This window comes from Pomacea canaliculata, linkage group LG3 (genome assembly GCF_003073045.1).
Source record: "Pomacea canaliculata isolate SZHN2017 linkage group LG3, ASM307304v1, whole genome shotgun sequence".
Lineage (NCBI taxonomy): Eukaryota > Metazoa > Mollusca > Gastropoda > Architaenioglossa > Ampullariidae > Pomacea > Pomacea canaliculata.
The window spans coordinates 5352334-5373222 of record NC_037592.1 but is presented as its reverse complement, the minus strand read 5'-3'; the positions used below and the strand labels follow the sequence as shown (position 1 = coordinate 5373222).

The following is a 20889-nucleotide window of genomic DNA, read 5'->3' as shown; positions in this document are numbered from 1 at the left end:
TTCCCTGATGGTGTTCAGAAAGCTACTTCCGAATGGATTTGCTGACTAAAACTCACTCAATACTACTAAATATAAGAGGTTTTGGATGAGCAGAATGACGATCTGACTTACAAATCCTTATATGATTTATGCTTTGATAATATCTTCAAACAACGGGCGGTGCTCTGACTGGATTCACAAGCTCAGTCGATGCACTTCATTAGTAAACGAACGGACGCTTCGTCACTGACTTTGCTTCAGATCGCGGGCTTCATCAGTCACAGGGATCGAATCCCTCCTCCCGCTTTTGACGAATTGACTCTGACTTGCTGCACGAGCTGATTCACGTGCCATGCGTCTGAGAACACTGAAAACAACCTAAAACTTTGGGATGGCATACTGTAGTTTTGGTTTCAGCTTAATTTTTACATATTACAGAGGTTTCCGGTCATGCGCCAAAAGCAACCTGCACACACGCTTTGCCTTGGTTGAATTTTAAAACGCAAACAGTCTGTCCTTATCCTGTTTGAGAATTCACGAGACATGCAGGGTTGATTAAGGTTCTTTTCTCTCTTGGCTTGATTTAACGTACTATGGTTTAAATCTTTGCAAGCACCCAACTCACCCAAGAAAATTCTAAAACATCCGGGTTTTTTCTTCCCGCATTTATTACTCTTTATTTAAGAGAAACGACAACTGTTCAACAATGTAATACATACTGAATAGACATTAAAAATTGTTGATGTCACATCCTCTGCATGCGTTTGTGTGTGTGAGTGTGATGAAGGGGTGCGTGCATACGTGTGTGTGTTCCTCCAAGTATTAGTAATACATTATTTTGCGCATTATGACGTTGAGTCTGAAGTTCTACATCAACAAAATATCTACGTATAAGTAAAGAGAGAGAAAGAGAAGTGGGAGAGGGGAGCGATAGAGGGTTCTTGCTGTAGAAGACGGAGGATTTAAAGAAGAAGCAGATTTGGTTCAAGTGTGCCGCGAGTCATATCACCTAACAATACTAAAACACTGAGTTGCCTTCAGTCAGAGGTGGAAGTAGTATCCTATCCTCTAAATCTCTTAACTAAGGCTTAAAATAGCTGGCTGAGAACTCAAACCAAAATCTGCAATCAGTCTCTTGAGGCAGACGATAAGTGAATAACAAGCATTCGGATATTCTTACGCGACTAGTATGATACCCATATGAAACAAAATTTCCCCTCTTATTTTCTTTTACCTTTGGTTTGTTTTAAGTTTACAATACCTACAGTCATGCTTGTATTTTTTCCTGATTTTTTTCACGTTAATTTATTTCTGTAAATCAAAAGCATTTTCTTGAATTTACTCACGTTTTAAATAAACAGACTAACATCGACATAATTTATTTAAACTTCCTTGCAGAAGATCATTCAAAAGACAACAATTTTGATTTAACTAAAAGTCATCGAAGAAATTTTGGACGTAAGAAATTTACAAATATACAAATCACGGCAAATAATTAAGATTCATGATGTCAGTCATGTCAAACTACGCCGTTGAAAAGGACGAAAGGACGAAATGTTAACAGCCTGAGCCCTCAGAACGATGAATCTGTGTTCACGAACGTCATTGAATCCATGCAGATAATAAGGCTCGCATTCAGGCTCAGAAAAATTCACAAAAGTAACAGTGAAAATCACAATTGTCATAGCGACGTACAGAACGCAGTTTCTAGTTGCTTACAATGACACTGGAGATGAAGACAGCGAGGACCACGGCGATGAAAGACGCTCCATTAGCCGAGCCGGTGGCAGTGGTTAGGGAGGACAACTCTATACAGGAAACAGAGAGGATGGTTGGTGTGAGTTATCTTTAAAAATACTACTTTGCCGCGCACGTTAAGTGTACTAACAAATGTGCAGTCATAATAACACAATAAATTACACACACACTTCACTATACATCCATATTTGTTAATCATAATGATGCTTTGCCTAAAAACAAGAATTTTAAAAAATCGAAAGATACTCCTACTTAATATACAAACATATTTTCATGTAATATGTACATGACATTAACAACGCATGTGCACAAGGTGGTGGAGCGGAAGAAGGAGAGGGAGATAAATAATTATAGGAAATCATGACGAGCAAAGTTTCGGGAACTTTGCTGCAGAAGAACAGAAGGTTACGCAAGAAGTGACCGAGCAGAAAAAAAAAACAAATTTTAAAAGAATTAAAAAAGCAACTCGCCGAAAGATATGAACAAAGCCAGGAGAGCAATCTGGACCTCAGAAAAAGACATTTTAAAATTGCTGAAAGCCAGGTCACACGAAAAAAAAAAGACTTCACGAATTAAAAATTCAATCATGCTCCAAAAGTAACTGTTGCGCTGTCAGTCAGGAAAAATCTCCAGAGACAGATTCATTCGCCCTTTATTGTCTCGTTACCCTGGTAACAGTAAAAGTTATGTCTGACACTGGGGTGGATGCAGCTCTTGTAGCTCCGAGTGATGTGCTGTCCGTACACCGTCGTCTAACAATGGCCAAATAGACGAACATCGCACGTGTCCAGCTGCGTAAGTGTGATGGAGAGTCAGTTTTACTAACCCTGGCCGAATTTTATTAGCCAGAAATGTTCTCAGAAGTTTGCTGTTATGCTTCCTCCTGTGAAATTTGTCAAAGAATATTTCCAAAAGGACTACCATGTCCTCCTTGACTGATAAACCATTTCGAAGAGTTACTGCAGACCTTGTGGAGCCCATCATACCCATGTTAGAACGCAAGAATCGTTACATACTAGCGATGGTAAGTTATGCAGCACACTACTCAAAAGCTGTGATTTTGCCAGGTGTTGAAGCTATTGGGAAATGTGGTCAAGACTGAGCGTTCCTAAAGACTGACCAAGGTACACAGTCTGTCAGTCTGTGACATAATGAAGGCAACGACAGTTGTTTGTTAAAGAATTTTTCTGATGTTATATCTTTCTCGTCCAAAAGTATCTGTAAAGGTGTACGAGGGAGAGAATGACTGACAACGAGAATGACAGGGTGGGATTATGGTGATTGACAGCATCACAGACAGACAAAATGTTCAATGAAAGACAGACAGAATGAATGAAAGGATGGTACGCACGGCAGCTGGCGGCCTTTGTGTCCACAAGTGTCTGGTACTGGGCTTGAATGCTGCCTGTCAGATAGGTGTTGCACATCTTCTGAGTCAGGCATCTCACCATGTCGTTCATGGCGCTGAGACACACACACCACACACACTTCAAATGTCAGGGTATCACTGACAAAACGAACACCTCAACAAATTCTCGTAACTTATTGCCATCTCAAATCTTCACTTAAAATATTCCCATAGGCACCTGCAGATTTCCTGTGAAGTGTTTTTCGGCGTGTGCGTGTAGGTGTCGTTACACATCAGCACCATCGAATACGATGCAAAGCAGCTCGGACCTGGAAATAAGGGAAAGAACCACACTGAGCACACTGACATGGCGATGATGTGCTGCGCACCAAAAAATTAATTTATCTATTAATTAATAATAAAATGTTAGTTATCCTGATTTCCTTTATCATCCTACTCCCCAATATACCTACGATTACCATTTATTTACTTTGTTCTCTTCTTTAAGTTTATCATAAGCAATGCCATATTAAGTGATATTTATCATCGTCCACGGTTTGTGTTTCCATCATCGGGGAGCCAGGTAGGGTAGTGATTAAAACACTGACTTGTCACCACTGCAGTGAGGGGCTCAGGGTTCAGATTTTGTCTCGGGAAACTCTCTGTATGTGACACCTCTTCACAGAGATTGGCTTCAGGGGTTTTCTACGGGTACTCAGATTTCTCCCCTCCCCTCTCCACCCATAGTACAAGATCACTTCAAGGTGGAAGCATTTTCCTACTAAATAAACCAACCAACGAATGTTTTCATCTCCATTTTTTCTTCTTCTTCGTCATCATCACTATCCACCCGTAACTGTGAGAACACAACTAACTTAAGCATCCGTCAAGGGACTGCAGCCTGAAGTCGGCAGCCTGACTGGAGGTGTCGAGTAGACTCCCCTCGTTCACGGGGCACCTGGCGGCGTTCAGACACAGCACCAGGTTGCGGGATGCACTGCATGGAAACAAAACATTCATACAGCATCTCGACATAACTAGTGCGAGAGGTACCAGAGGTGAAAACGACACAAGAACTGCTTCGAAAATGGGAAACTGCTGTTCTATGTATCCTATTTCCTATGTAATCTTTACCAGTTATTTGCAGACAAAATACCGCTCCCACCACTTTTCTTTCACCCGCTGAGTACGTCAACCTTAGTACACTCCTATCACCAGCAAAATTATAAATTAAAAAAAAAGTCAGAAATTGCAGTTTTTCTCATGTCTAAAACTTGTGAAAAGCTGACTAGTGCTTTTTATGGTCTACAACTACAGCATCCATCGTCCCTTACTCGCATTTCTTTGAAGCCTCGGTCGACTGTGCGTTGAGGGCTGAGTTGTACTCGTTGGAACAGAACACTATGTCTCCATCACAGCTGCCGTCTGCCGTTTGAGAAATCTCTGCCAAAAAATTTCGTGACACTTGAATACTCATACATCACGAGCTCGAAGAGAAGTAGTACTACAGTTCATGATAACATTCACTCAAAACTCTCCTTTCTTTATGCTGGAATTCCTTCCTACTCCGAATCGTTTATTTCTCTAACCTTGCCACTTGTCGTAAGACTTCCAATATGGGAGGGGAGGGATAAAACCTCCAACAGTTTTAACTGATGGTCTAAAAACTCACGATTTCAGCTGGACATCTGAAAAAAACCTGTGAATGTTATGGATGAGAAATTATCACTTAATGAGTTAGACAGAACTGTGAGCTGCAGTTCGCACTCACTACAGTTGTTGGAGTCTCTTTGCCCGTTGGCCATGGTCTGGGCGAGGGACAGTCTGGTGCTGTCCACTGGGTCAGACAGGCTACAGCTACCTTGAAGAATGCAGCTGAGGTATGTTGACACTGCTCTGAAAACCGTTAAAAGTGACATCAACACGAAGACAAGTTATATGTGAGATCTTTGATGATCGGGACTCGTTATCAGCCTGCCGATAAGGCTGCAAGAATAATACGAATTACTTCTTTTAAAACAATAATTCTTGATCATTGACGCTAATACTTTAATCTAGTAATCAAACCCAAGACAAACTGCTCACAAGCACTTTCTGGTGGCGTCCTGGGAGCTATTCTGAATTTGCTGCGAATATTTGGTGTCACACGTGTCCAGTGTCATCAGACATCCTAGACAGGGAAACATGATTGCCATCAAGAAAGAAGATTGGACAAAGAGAGACATAAAAATAGACTACCTTAGAGAAGAAAGATAGAAAAAAGAAAGTTACCGCAGTTAAAGGAGTCGACGGCGGCCTTCTGCTGGTCTCGGAACACCACAAGGTCCTCTTGTCGACACGCAGTCGTGTTCAGGTCCAGACACTGCTTTAGCTCCGCCACACTTCTGTCAATGGAGTTCAAGACCAAGTGTTCTCAGTTAGTTCCAGATATTCCTTCCTCTGTCTTTGTGTCTACCTGTCTTCTTTTCTTCATGTCAAGATCAGCAATATAAATACTTTTTGTGACGTCCAGATCGACTTACCTGCACTGCTGGTCCTTTGATGTGGCGTTCTGAATCCCAGAAGCATAGAGGAGCGAACACCTGGTCGCCTGCAGAGCGCAAGATTTTGCTTCTTCTGCAGTCAGAGCTGATGAAAAACAATGCTGATGATTAATACATTTTGTTGAAATTTGCGTCCTAGTGGTCGGTTTGCATTATAAAAGTAGGGAGATAACCCACCCATCCCCATCATAAACCTACACAAGGCAATTAATGTTGTCAATAAACCAAAAACTAAATGAGAGCCAAGGACTGTCGGGAAACCGGCAAGAGGTTTAATTTGCTGTTAAAAGTGGGTGGTGATAATAAGGGAATCTGTGGGTGTCACCTAAAATATGGTCTCAAATTATAGAAAATATGGCATTGTCTGGCTCATTTGACGCTCATTAAAAAACATAACATCTAGTGACTGTGGTGACATGAACAGAAAACAACTTACAGCAATGGTTAGTCTTTGCCCTGTCCAGTGCCAAACTCCAAGCCTGGGACAGCTTCTGGTGGTCAACAGACCTCTCTGGGTGGCAGTCAGCCTCAAATACGCAGTCTAAGAGAGCTTTGACTGACCTGTGTGGCGAAAAATGGATTTGACCATTCTATTCTGGTAAACATGGCATTAGATATAAACGCTACTTCAGTCTACTTTAGCTGAAATTTTTGTTTCATTTTCTATGGTCTAAAACTTTAACGGATGAAAGGCAACGCGCATACTTATATGTATGTGTGTGTGGATGCATAGTACACGTGTGAAACAACATGCACACGTTCATACTTGTGATCAATGGTGTCCTTTCTCATCAGCGTACACATGTGAACTACCAAAGGATTTACAAACTTCCCACTAACATCGTCGTTGGACTGATTTCCTCCTGCTTCACACTTCCGGTACGTAGTTGTGAAAACAATCGACCCTTTAAATCTCTGTCTTCTTCCAAGCGGAAATTAAAACCTTTATATTGACTGAGCTTTTTTTGCTTTTATTTGTTTGGGGATTGTTGGTGATGTATCGACGTTGCTGTTTTTAAATGAGAGGCTAAACCAACGTTTCTAATGTCATTAAATGAGCATGTTGAAGTCAATATCTCTCTAGTATTGCAATACATATTTTTTTAAATGTAAGACTTAAGAGGGGATTGCAGTCTTTGCACGTTGTATCCGGATCTTGAGTGATCTCAGACAACTTCTCAAGCCAACTCACGTGCATAGCTGCGCCTGCTCCATGATGTTCTCCGTGCTGCTGTTGTATTCTGTCAGGCATCGGTCCACACCGCTGACACACTCTGAATACCACATGTCACATGACACAACGTTATTGAAAACATGTCAAGCAGTAATGTCTCAGTCATCATTCCCCACGCACCTACTACGTCATCAGTTAATAATAGTGATTGTCGTTTCATGTCGTTACTATTAAAGCTACTAGCAGACCAACAGAGGCAGCAAAAATAATTTTTTTTAAGGGCGGGGGGTGAAGTGGGTGTGTTTGGGTTTTTATCTTGATGGGGGTGTTAATTAAGATGGCAGCGAGAATAGTTTCGATGAAAGAAACGGAGTGTCCTTAAGTGCACAAAATGCATTGTGGGAAAAGGAAGACGACTTACTACACGATATTTCCTCGGCTGCGTTTGAGGAGGCGGTAAAGGCGAGGGAGAGCATCGCTTCTTCCTGCTTGCTTGCATTGCACGTGGTCTGGTTCAGACATGTCGTGAGTATATCCAGCGAGCTGCAACAGAAAGAACTCTCAACGTCCTCCACAGCATGTCACAGTCAGAACTCACTACGTCCTCCACAGCATGTCACAGAACTCACTACGTCCTCCACAACATGTCACAGACAGAACTCTCTACGTTCTCCACAACATGTCACAGATAGAACTCTCTACGTTCTCCACAGCATGTCACAGACAGAACTCTCTACGTCCTCCACAGCATGTCACAGTCAGAACTCTCAACGTCCTCCACAGCATGTCACAGTCAGAACTCTCTACGTCCTCCACAACATGTTACAGACAGAACTCTCTACGTCCTCAACATGTCTTAGACGGAACTCACTACGTCCTCCACAACATGTGCCTTAACTCTCTACGTCCTCCACAGGTCTGATGTACACATGTCGGCATGTCACAATGAAACGACTATGTACAGCAAACATGCAGCTAACTCCAAAACATGCAGAGACTCGGAGAAAGGGCCAGAATTGAAAAACTATAAAGAGCTTACAATCTGAGGTTGTTTTGAAATTCCACGTAGAATAAATATGCTTTTGCTGAATACATTGATACTACTAGAAATTCAATTCGGATTGTCCTGAAGCTCACTCGCCAATATTTAAAGAAAGTATTCTAATCCAGCTTCAAGGCAAGTCAGCAATACGATAAAGGAAACCGAGACCCAAAAATCGGTATAAAAGTTTAGGGCACCTATCCCGTACCTCAGTAGAAATCTGATTTGTTCGTGAAAGTCCCGGGATAATGAAACCTTACTACCGGTCTAAAAATCAGTGAATACAGCGTATAACCACAGGGGTATCTAGTTTAACACAGTGGAATATCACTTCTCCATACCTGCACGATGTCTCTGTCTTAAGGAATACGTTGAAACATGCAGTTATCTCCTCCTTGCACGAGTTCCCTGCCGTGTAATCTGTAGGCACACATCCGTTGGTCAAATTAATCAGAACACCTGCTCGCTTATTGCATTTTTGTTATCAATCGCCAATATTCGACGAGAGATGAGCTGATTTATTCTTGGTGTGCGTGCTTTTTTTTCTTTTTTTTTTCTTTTTTTTTTTTTGCAGCCTGCTGTAGATGTAAGATAATGTGACGTCACTCTTAGGTAGTAAAGGCAGCATGCGAGGTAGACAATGACGTAATACATACTGCAGTTAGTCATGTGACCCCTAGCGGCACTGAGGGCCAACCAGTATTTTTCAACGTCCAGTGTGATGGAACTGTTGCATCGACTTGACAGGATGCAGGTAACCTGGGTGTTGACTTCTCTGAAACGATTGAACTTCGAATGACATTTGAGCAAAGACTGACTAAAGCCTTTTTTTTAACAGCAGACAGCTGTCAAACTAATAATTACACCTTGCCAATCACTCTATCTTAAAATTAATAGAAAAAGAAAGAAAAATGGTACGATGGTCTTAAATGATAGATGCTGACGTTCCCAATCGTGATGATGGTGGTGGTAGTGGTGGTCCCGTACGTTGCTTAACAGAAGTAAAAAAAACAAGAAGTATGGACAAGACTAGTCACGTCAGCATCAAAGACCGTTATTGATGAGTCTAGAAAGCATCCAAAGATAAGACTGAGGGCGCTCCTGGGTTCGCATGCCACACAGTCTACAGGGTTCGTACTAAGTCCATCTATTGTCATTTAAACTGTACATTACTCACGTGCAGGTGCTGAAACCTGTAGCATTGCATTTCATTAGACTGTCATCACAGGTGTCTGTAAAGAGAGAATATGCGTCAGCTTTAGACACACATTCAAGCACTCGGTAGTCAAAAGCTTTCTAAGAAGGTGGAATGTGTCTCACTCTGTTTTCTCTCGTTTGTTCGTTCTCTCTTTCCAAATAAATGGAAAAAATCTATTAGACAGCCAGTTCTGATGCATTTCTACTCAGCAGGGAAAACTTCAGGTAATCTGAGACGGTACAGACGAGAGAGAGAAAGAGATGGTGAGACTAGGGAGAGAAGTGGTGGAGAATAGAGACGAGCGAGCGAGCGGGTAGTAAACATTAGAAGAAAGGTGTTACACACACACACGTATGATGGTCACTGGTAAACACACACGTGCTTGTGAGTGTGTCATGCTGACGTACCCATTTCACAAACGGCGTTCCCCGAGGAGTCGGTGGTGTTATGATAGTCGTTGTTGCACTGACACTGCAGCTGCTCGGCGCCTCCATCCTCCACAGTTTTCACACAAACAGCGTTGTCCGAGCATTCGTCGGAACTGCCCTCCTTAGTGCAGTTTTCGCCTGGCTTTAATAAGTCTGAAACGCAACTTTGGTAATGAAAACTTCAAAACATTTAGGTGTTTTTTTTTAAATTTGACTCGCTGTCCTTGATTCTCTGTCATCAAAGATCTCAGTCCTCATTTATTTGTTAAGTCCATTAATGTGTACGTCCTTTTACTGCTCCCCCACCCACTTCCCGACTCGGCCAAAATATTGTATTTGGACTTGCGATCTCCAAGGTGTAAATAACACTCAACTCTAGCACTGACCTCTCCTGTTATCAAGCTGTCGTCTACAAGTTTTGTTTTTATTCTGCATGATAGACTGAAAAGAGTTTGTTTGCACCTGGTCTTCCTTCAGTCCTCGTACATTCACGTTTGAACCGCAATGTGTTTCCACGGTTATTTTTTTTTTCAATCAATAATTCTACTATACCTTTATTTCCACCCACCCACCCACACACCTTCTCCACTCTCGTTTTCCTCCCTCAGCAAGCCGTGCTTTCACTCCGGCCGTTACCTGGTATACATGCGCTGTGGTCCTCATGGAAACCATTGTCGCACGTGCATTTCATAGTCGAGTTAACAGCTTCATCAGACGAATTGCGACAGGTTGCGTTGCTGACGCACTCGAGGTTATTGTCTGCATGAGTGCAGGTCGCGCCTGGAGCGAGATCTGAACGAGAATAAACGTGCAGACACTGTACTGTAGATAACAACAACAATGATGTACAGGAATCCAGAGGAGACAACCCACCATTTTCAACACACGATATGTGTGTGCGTGTGTGGGCGTATGCATGCGTGCGTAGGTGCCTGACCTTTTTCACAGCCGATACTGTCGTTGACTATCTGTGCACGATGGTATCCTTCGTTGCACACGCATGTTGAGACGTTGTCCGATGTGCCAGCTGTCGTCGTCTGTGTACAGGTGGCGTTGTCAACACATTCCGTTTCTTCTCCGGGTTTAAGACACTCTTTCCCAGGCTCAATATCTGCAAGGATTGGGTGGGGAGTGGGTCGCAAACATAGCAACAAACAATCAAGTGTGGATTACATCATTGTATGCCCTTACCCCTGCTTACTGATCCCTGACTAAGATGTTTTTCATCAATAACATTTCAGTACGTATACAAATCTGTTACAGCTGTTTACGGCTATCAATCTCTCCCGAGTTCAGTGGTAAACAAACAGGTCGAGAGCCAGTCGCACCTTCTGAGCAGCTTGTGAAGTCAGCAGTTTCGTGGTAACCGTCGTTGCATACGCATGGTTGCTCGAGGGTGACGCAGTGAGAATTGCTTATATCACCACACCCGGAGTCTGACTTGCAGGCGGGCAGACTCTCAGACGCACCTGTCGAGGGAAGTAATACAAGGATAACAACAATGATAGTAAATGCTGGTAATGGAGGCAGCTCAATGGGAAGGGTTAAAATACAGTCTCCAGTTGAAATACAGGAAATTGCTAATTGCTTGTGAATTGATTTAGAAAGGTAAAGTTAGCTCCATGGTCTTGTCATCTTTGGAGAGCGTGGTGTTAGAGACCACAATCTTTTCGGGGAGAGACATTTCGTGGTTTACCTTCTCCAACCTCTCTACGGAGGGAGGTAACCAGTCCACAAATCTACCCGCATAACCAGCTTTTAAACACCCCAACAGGTACAATTAGGTACCTGATTTTTCAGAGGAGGTAAAGACAAGCGAATGAGTATTGAGCTAGATACCACAAGTACAGACAAGGCGAATCACCTTTTTTTCTCTGCCCTGCTGCCAATGAGCCAAAGGATTCTTTACTGTAACCTTTTAAAAATGGAAATAAACTAAACTAAAAAGTCAACACGGACTGTTAGAGTTAAATAAAAGAGCAAGTACAAGGACAAAATCTCTTTTAAAAAAGAATTTTAAAAAACTTTCTGAAACATAAGAGAAGAATATCCTAACAAAGCCCCAGTGTTTTGGATAGAGTTAGTGCAGTGCAATTATATAAAAAAATTGTCTGAAATATCTGAAAGATCATATAGATTGACAAAAACGATTAAATATGGAAAGGAAATCCACCCAACGGAAAAAGTAGACCCGTAAACAGAAAGACCAGCAAGACATTTTTGTGTTTACTATGTTAGCAAGCCATCATGTCAAGATTAGATGACTTTCAGTGCTGTGCTTCTAGTGTATTCCTAGTTGGTGTACTCCAACATCTTGGCCAAGCCTGTCACCAGGCTCCACTCATCACAGCAGGCGGACCGAAGGATGCAATATATCCTAATTCATCAATGATTGGGGTGTGTGCAGCCAATTAGGGCAGAATACGACCCTTTTGGCACCCCGTCCCCATTCCCCCAATTATTATTATATCTTTCAGATAACATGGGCTTGAAGTGGCGAGAAGACTAAACAAGGTACCAAACGTTTGGTGTTGTGTAAAGACCTTTTGCTTACATCTGTTGCATGTGAACATAAGGATTTGATACCGTACGTCGATAACGGTGACTTCTGACCTCAGGAAAAAAGCTGTTACCTGTAGCGAGCCCACTCGAAGCCAGATGTAGACAAATATATTTTTTTAATTGTAGGTTTAAAATAGGTGTTATGTCACATGAAAGGGGATGACATAGCAACAGTAAAAGGTAAATAAAACATTTATTATCGGTCAATACTTAGGATATTTCCAAACTGTCCAATCTACGATTTCCAAGACACCCAGAGGCACAGACAGCGATATAGTCACTGCTTTGCCAAAATTTTCTCTTTTTTTTCAGAAAATGAAAACCCATATCCTTCACGTCTTGGCAGTGTTATACAAGAAAGGCATACCTCAGCATCTCCACCGAGCTTATCTCCTTCACATCCATGGAGGTAACGTCAGCTGTACGGGAGGGAGGTTGGTGACATGTTTGGATGTTTATTTTAGTTTGGAGTGGAGTGAAATGAAATTTATCGACTGAGAGCCGTTGTTATGAAAGCAATATCCGCGGGGTCCGGGCACAAACACCAGACGCCGACCCTTCATTTGTCCACGTGACCCTGCAGCAACGATTTGGCTACAGCTCCTGGAGGAGAGTAGGTACGAAGCGGGTTATCACTCTGTGTGGTGTCTTTGCCCAGGGTATCTTTGCCACTGCTAATAACTATTGCCCTAGGGGTAACTCAGCACCTATGAGGCTTTTGAACTACATCAACAAGACCCTTGACCTTGATTTCCCCGTGTTTTTCCCGTGACAACGATTTGTCCTCGCATCATAACTGCGGCCTCAGAAAAAGAAACAACAGCTTTTGGGGGATTAATAGAAGACAGTAAAAGAGTAATTAAAACGATTACAAGAAATATACTTTACAAAGCATGAAAATTCAAAATGCAAATGCACCACACACACACACACACACACGCGAAAATAAGATATTCACAACACACGTCATCGTTGTACATAAGGGACTGTTCTGCTTAACTTTACCGGGAAAGGTCAACAGTGTTGAGAGGTTCGTTTCCTGGCGACGGCCATTACGCTTTTATGTCATACGCTCGGCCTATGCTGTGGGATGTTGTCTCCACCAAGCAAAGGTCTCAAGAGGCCTTGGGAACAGAAGGCTGCTAGGCGCCGGCGGAATGGCTAACGTGCAGCGAACCTGATTCATCAGGCTAACGACTAACACCATGGTGTGCACCTGACCATGATGACAGGTGGAAACGCTCCTGCGACTCTCACCTGTCAAAGCGGAAGTTGTTGCCTCAGACCTCGTTAACAAGGGAAAGGAACGCACAAATGTGTTTATTGTCAAGGGTAATGCCCTCCGGGCAAATCATTATCGGGTTGAAAGAGCTGTCAGCTGTCAGCGAGACAACAGTGGTTATAAATTAACGAGTTATGCTAAGTCCTCTCGTTTGAAACTTTGCCAGGAACCATTATAGCACCCTGAAAAAAAGGCTTCAGGTATTTCTGTTACTTTTGAAGTAATTACGAAAGGCACTATAGTTGGGTTTTTTTTTCTAAATCTGTTTACACAAACAAATTCGAGAATAAGGAAAAAAAAGAGGGCATTCATTGTTCGATATTGAAATTACTTTCATAGATGTCTTGGATATTCTGGTTATATTACCATATTCCCCATAACAAGTCCCTATCATATTTTTTCATTCTTGCGTTCCGTTCCATCCGCCAGCTGTGCAGATTTTCAAATTTTTTTAAAAAGTGGGTGGGGGGGCTGCAAGTTATATAGTGTTTATCACATATTCACGGCTGCAAATTCTTTCGAGGATTTCTAGGTTAAAAATGTTTTTGAGGTTCTGATATTGGATATTAGTGTGAAACATTATAGCATAGGAAATGAATCTCCTTTACTACTCATATACTCATCTATCCTAATAGCCCTCTATTGATATTCTCCAAAGGCCTCTGACAAGAGAGTACCAATAATAACTTTATCTTCCTAATAATAATTAGCTCTTCTTTCTCTATGGTTCTTCAAAATTTCTAGCTGTCTTTTAGGTCTACTTCCACAGTAACTCCATTTGCTCTCTCCCTCTTTCAATGAAAGAATTTAAATGATTATAATTCTGGGATTTATATTATGCAAAGTCTGTGAAAAACTTTTAGCAGCATGTTTGCCTAACCTGGGCGCCTGAGTGATGCCGTGTTTGTGCCACATATTTGTGCCAGGTATAAAGTTTCAGTTCAAGAGATCGATCACATAGTGAATGCTTCGTATCTGTCAGAAATGCCGGAGAAACACAGCTTGTCTGCCCCTGAGTAGCTCTCTAGCTTTTATCAAGTCTCGTATTTACGGTATTCTTCGTGTCATCAAATCTCTTACGCTTCTTTCCGAGTGCATATGAATAGCTGTTTACAATTTTCATGAGAGTAAACACCTCTAAGAACCTTTCATTTAACTTTAAATAAAAAAAGGTCTCTCATGCATGCATCAAGACTGGATTTCATACTGAACCTCTTGCATGTCAAACATTTCATGAAGATCTAACGCCGAGATCCATTTCTGCTACGACAGTCTCACGGTTGTACATGGAGTCCCCTGAAATCACTCAAACTGATTGGATTCTAGCTTCACTTCGCCGCATATTGACACAAAAGAAGAGCACAACTATACCATATAAACAAGCGTTTGTTATGTGGGAACTTCAACGCAAGAACCGCTACTTGCATGCTTTGTGGCAATAGCCTCCCTTTGATGAGGTTGATCTTTGCATTGATGCCCGTTGTCACCCGAGAAAAAGCTTAAGTCTAAGGACGATTGAGTTAGTGACTTCAGCACATCCTTAAATGTGTTTGAAGAATCTGACTTGTAGGTCTTGATCACTTTACTATTAGAAAATTCCAAAGGTGACTAATATTTATTCGAGTGGATCAAATGCCAATGACTATATTTTATTTCTAGCTATCTTGTGTCAATCTATATGCATGGCATCACGGATTATATACATGTACACTCCTATGGACCTGTGTCTTGCAGGTGAGTTCTAGAGAGTGAGTAGGAAACGGCTGTTAACTGTCAAATGTTTGAAATGATTGAAGTAAGTGTGGTTACCTGAAAGATCAATTTTTATTCAAGGACTTTACAGTATTGTCATATTTTATTCAAGCCCATTTTAAAGAAGCTTTAAATGCTGTTGATGTTGACATTGACAATACACTTTCTAAGTTGAATAAAAGAGCTGGACCTTAGCATCCCTGGAAGACTCCATCATCTGCAATAGCACCATTATCCAAGTTTATGCTCCCACCTCCTCACATGACGACCACAAAGTACAGGAGTTCTGTGAACTGCTGTACAAAGTCCAGAAAACTGCCGAAAAGAGATATTCTTTTCGTGCTCTGCTACTGAAGCGCTAAGGTCGGCATAGACGCGAGCCTACAAAGTGGGTAGGAACGGTGAGCGACTTTGTCATGGAAGAAACGAACAGCAGAGACTCTTAGATCAGTCACAAAGACACAGACTCACCCTAGCCAATACCCTGCATTCTCACACAAAAAAAAAAACAACCCAAAAAACAAAACAAAAAAAAATACCGAAGACGGCTACCTGGAGTTCTTCATAGCCATATCGGTTTCATCCTATTTCTGAGATGTTTCAAATCCAGCATCAGCAAGACCAAAATGAGGCCGTATCCAGGCTAAGACTTAAATTTCTACACTAAATCTGTTGTCTGTTAACAAATAAATTATTAACTGACAACGTAAATAAATCTCTACAAAGTGTTCCATATTTAAAGATTTGCAAAACATAGTTTAGATTAATCTATATATTGCAGAACAAAAAGAAGATACGCAAACATTGCTACTCACAGCTGGCAAAATAAATGACAAGTAAAATGGTGGTTGGGGTGGTCACAAGCCTCATCTTGTAGCCGTATTGGTCACTATATGCACCTGGGGTTAACTGATGCAAGAGTTTTCACGGTTAAAATCGCCAACTGTTTGTTCGCCCCAAGACCTTGTTAAAGCCGCGGGCGGCAGCTCATAAACAATGACGTAATATCACGTGATTAAACTGGCTCCAGCTATTGGACCAGCGCCGTACCTGAGGTTACTGCGATGTGCAAGGTCATGCATAAAAGTAGAATGTACGAGCGCATATGCGAATGAGCGTGTGCGTGCACGTGCATCCAAGCGAAATATTAGCGCGCGGGGAGTGTGTTGGGAGTTGGGGGGAAACAGATGGCGCCAGTCTAAATACACATCTACCTGATCGATGTTCTACATGACGCCGAGGCAAGGAGTGGTCTGCCATCACCATGACTAACCTGCTATATAACCGAGGCGTGTATAAACAAGATGGCCCTTGACGTCCGCCTCGTAAACAGTCTGATCGAACCATGGCGGTGGAAGTCCTAGGTTGTCACTCTCGTGCAAAGTTTTAAGTCATTTTGATGTGAGTCGTTTATTAAAAGTTGCTGGGGGAACAACAAAAAGACGTACATGTATTTTCTGCTGCCATGAACATGAAAGGAGAAAAAAAGAGGAGGGTGTGTGTGTGTAGAAATTTTTGTGACGCAAACTAGTTAGAAATAACAAAACACAAGTTCTAAATTTATTATCAATTTCAAACGGCTACTGCGAGTTCGTAGAATAAAGTTTTAATTTAGTATTCATGCGTCCTGATTCCATGTTTGTTTATAATGTTTATATCCCTATATATGCGTGACTGTATATTTCTGATTTTTTTTTTGTTTTGTTTTGTTTTGTTTTAAGTTCTCCGTCTGACTCTAGGTATACTTGTTTGTAAATATACACAGCTTATAGATAAGCATTTCCAGTGTGACAAACAGCCTCTAAGCCTGGGATACCTACAGAGGTCAAACTGAGTGCATCTGCATCTTCTAACCTCATTTCTGTTGAAAATCTTCATGAAAACTAATCAATGTGGTCGATGCAGAACCTTCAGACTTAATCTCTTATCATCCCACAGGAAGTGAGCCATGAGCCCACGGTTTTTCTTTCAGCTGTTACACACATAATATGAAAAAAATCGTGATTTTTATCTGGAGTGCGGCAAACATTAATTATTGGTGTTGGAAAACTACATAACAGCTTTTTATTTTAGGATCTAACGAGCAATGTGATCTAGGTATTTAACTTACTTTATGGGGTATTCTCTTTTCCTGTATTAAAATTCCAATGCGTTGTCTTAAGTTCCGATTATAATCCTTCTTTTAGTGTCACTGAATGGTTCCCTTCCTTTTTTGCTTCCTGCCATCTGTACGTGCATGTTTGTCGTTACATATACACGCACACAAATAGACATACAAGACAATACAAGAAAATGCTTTTTTCTGCCTTTGAAGTAAGATGACTTGGAGTGGGATGTGGAAGGCATATTGTCAAAGAAGAAGTGAAATTAAACAAACTTTGCCATTTAATAGCATTATCCATAAAAATACTTACTAGCCATCACAGCGTAAAGCAGTTTATCTCAATGCCGTTTGTTAGGAAACTTTTGTATCAGTCTTTAAGTTATGTCTACCATGTTAATAGAGTTTTTGTGCATACATGTACGGGCCGGCATATGAGCATCTGTCCGTGTTCGTGTGTGGGTGTTTGGGTGTTTGTGTGAGATTGCAAGCAGGAGAATGAGAGAATGCTGTTGATAAGATGACGACAACGATGACGAAGAGAAAGAAAAAGATGATATAGAAAATAGCCAACAAACAGGTTTATTATTTGCTAACAAAGTATTTATTTGTCAACAAATCAAATCAAATCAAATCAAATCAGACTTTATTGTCTGTTGAGGAGACCCAAGACAGAATTTTTTCTTTTGCTCACAAGGCCAGGCATACATACTCATACAGACATCTAACGCACACATAATAACTACTATCTGTTCATCACCCGCAGGCAAACAACATTACAAATTGTCATCTATGTCAGCTATTGGCCTGTGACAAGTCCCTGCATTTCATTAATAGTTTGATAGTGTGGCCTGTATTGATCAGCTATATACAGGTCACAGAGATATGACCACAGTACTGCAGGGCCCAGCACCTGATGATCTAACCCTTCATTTTCCTACAATGCCCATGTGATCATCTGTTTTTCCTTCTTCTGTTTGTGGACCTGTGTTTGTGAGTAGTGGTCATGCGCTTTGCAGCAGCAGATCGTTCGCTCACAACTGTGGTCCTTTTTTAGCCGTCCGATCGTTTGATTCTAACTTTCCTTTTGGTTTTCTGCAGCTGATATTGTGGATTATATTGGTGTACTTTTCTGTAACATTTCGGCGCATTGAGCGTTTCTCAAGGATTCGGATTTTGCGCGTTATAAGACTCCTTCATTCATTCATTATTTAGATTGAGCGCATACAGCTCGTCTTGTTTGTCAACGATAATGATAATGATTTTTCGTGTATTGAAAAAACTTTGGCGTATAACACTATTAACTAACAAAAAACGAAGACGTCAGTTAACAATAAAAAAAGTAAATGAAAATTAAATGGCTATTGTGTCTGTGTGCGTGTACACGCCTGAAGTGAGAGGTGAGAGAACTACTAATGTTCGACAACTCATCACAAAGCATTACTGACAAGGTAAGAGAAATTGTCTCCCTTTTCCACGACGCTACCTGAACACGAAAATTATTAATTAATCACATTTACTATTATTTTTTATGTTTAAAATCCCAAATTTATAGCGCACAGTAATCGATTTTTAGATTACTCTTATAGGCTGAAAGAGTTTTTGTTATAAAATGCTATTGTTAGCCAATATTTTTAATGTCATGTCTTTATTATCATTGGTCAGCAGTTAGCACAAAAGCTGCAATTTTTTCCTACTCCCACTCGAATGAAAGCTCGTCCTAATTCGTGATGTAAGCGGCAACTATTTAAAAAAGTGTCGAGCGATGCTGAGGGTTAGCAGTCTGACAAAGTGAACAGCGGGACCCTGATTTATATATAGTTTGCAATATGAGAGAAAGCAGAAATAGATTGCATATAGTTTATGGAAGGAAGCGAACAGACTTGTCTTGGATGCGTCCTACCTTTGAGAAACCGGGTACGTGCATGGTACACTGTGTACTTGCATTCGAGGATATGAACAAATTCAGATTCAATGCAGTGACAGGAAGATGTTATTTTTTAATGACATTCTTTATTTCACACACATAAGTAGCTCGATCAGCAACCTCATCGGAACCTCTGTATTTTGTTTGTAACAGCATATCTTATGTATTCTATAGATGATGCTTTTTTTGTTACATTTGCTTTGTAATCATTGAGAAGGGGTTTGAAATTTCACGGCACGATCGTCCAAAACCATAATGCCGGCATTTCGACGACCGCATGTACGAGACTGAACGTGAACTATGTCGTCGAAACGGTAGCAAGGTTATGTCACTCGACAGCAAAACATGCCACCACGGGGCTGTGTCCTGCGACTGCATTGTTTTACAACCCGAAATTTTAAGTAGAAATGATTCAGAGTGTCAGTATCTATTGTTTAAACCCAGACTTACTTCTGTGAACTGGTCAGTGTTAAATGTGTTATTTATTTAATGAACAGGAACACTACCTTTTTTACACTGTGCATTCTTCGTTTTTCGTGTTTTTTGTTTTGTTTTGTTTTTTTTTTTGCAGCAAAATACGTACATGAACTGTTCTCATGAGACAATAAAGCTATCTTGTGCTGTTACTTGCATTTTCCTTTAAACATTTACGTTGCCAAATATTACTACCCAGGTATACAAAACATTTACGACGAGGATCGCATGTCGAAGATATTTTAGAGTCTCATATTTGAATATATCATCTCCAAGAAGACTACAAAGTGGGACTTGTTCAGGGCTCGCACTCATGAAGTACTTTTTTTCCAGCGGTGTAGACAAGGCTGGGCTACTCGCAGCTCAAATGACTTGGGTATGCCTACCCATATATAAAATTATTTCATCGAGCAGGCAACGAAATGTTGACTTTTTCCTAGACAGGGTAAATAAGAAAGAGATTCTACTTGCTTCTTCTGCTGAAGTGAACACTTCGCATATTCCAAGTTTTTCGAGATAGTAAGCATGCAAGTGTGATGACAGAGAATTGACTGATAATTTAAGTCTCGACAATTCACAATCTGAAACTAACAGACCCAGCAAAACCCATACGCCTTTGAGGGTGGGTGAGAGGAGTTGAGGCGGGTGTCATTTATCAAGTTTCTTACTTCGATCACTCTTTCCCTCTCTCACATCCCCCCTCTAGCAATCTGAACTAAGTTGGTGGGGGAGAGGAGTTAAGGTGAGTGTCATTTATCGAGTTTCTTATTTCGATCACTCTTTCTCTCTCATTCCCCTCTAGCAATATGAGCTAGTTATTGTAGCACACAAGGGAATCAAGGGAGCAAACTGTACTAGCAAGACATCTTCATGTCCTGTCACCTCCCTTACAATTAATTCGTTGGGTTTTGACAAATAAATAAGATGAATGACACTGCCTTACTTGAAACCCATTTTCGGGGAATTTAACGATATGGATTATTTACCTACCAATGATATCCCCGTAATTTCTTTATTATTATTTCATTTTATTTTAATGGAGACGATATGATAGATAGGTATGTCTTAGTCTCGCGCGGCTATAGGACAGTGTAATGATTTAGTCTTGGTTTTTAACTTTCATGTTCTTTTCTTGTCCCTTATTTTTTTCCATGCATGTCTACCGTTTCATTTTAACACTTTTATTGTTTTAAGTTTTCTCTCGATCTTAATTAATCGATTCTACAATATCCATAAAATGTATAAAAAAAAATAATAATAACAATAATAATAATTAGAAAAGCTCCAAAAAAGAGCATTAAAAATATATGTTTGGCAGCAA

The 20889-nt window shown here is 40.9% G+C and overlaps 1 protein-coding gene across 1 annotated transcript; it reads right to left on the bottom strand.

Annotated features, from left to right (window-relative positions):
• Positions 1 to 627: 627 nt before the first annotated feature.
• On the bottom strand, positions 628 to 16051 carry LOC112559856. Its single transcript, XM_025231313.1, has 20 exons — positions 15882 to 16051; positions 10799 to 10939; positions 10408 to 10581; positions 10107 to 10262; positions 9450 to 9623; positions 9022 to 9076; positions 8501 to 8619; positions 8186 to 8264; positions 7224 to 7345; positions 6821 to 6902; positions 6065 to 6189; positions 5608 to 5713; positions 5357 to 5469; positions 5171 to 5255; positions 4857 to 4981; positions 4420 to 4528; positions 3961 to 4082; positions 3324 to 3414; positions 3089 to 3201; positions 628 to 1787 (listed from the first exon to the last, which is right to left on the bottom strand). Exons 1-20 carry the CDS (start codon positions 15934 to 15936, stop codon positions 1687 to 1689), a joined length of 2247 nt encoding a protein of 748 aa, XP_025087098.1. The 5' UTR covers positions 15937 to 16051; the 3' UTR covers positions 628 to 1686.
• Positions 16052 to 20889: the final 4838 nt, after the last annotated feature.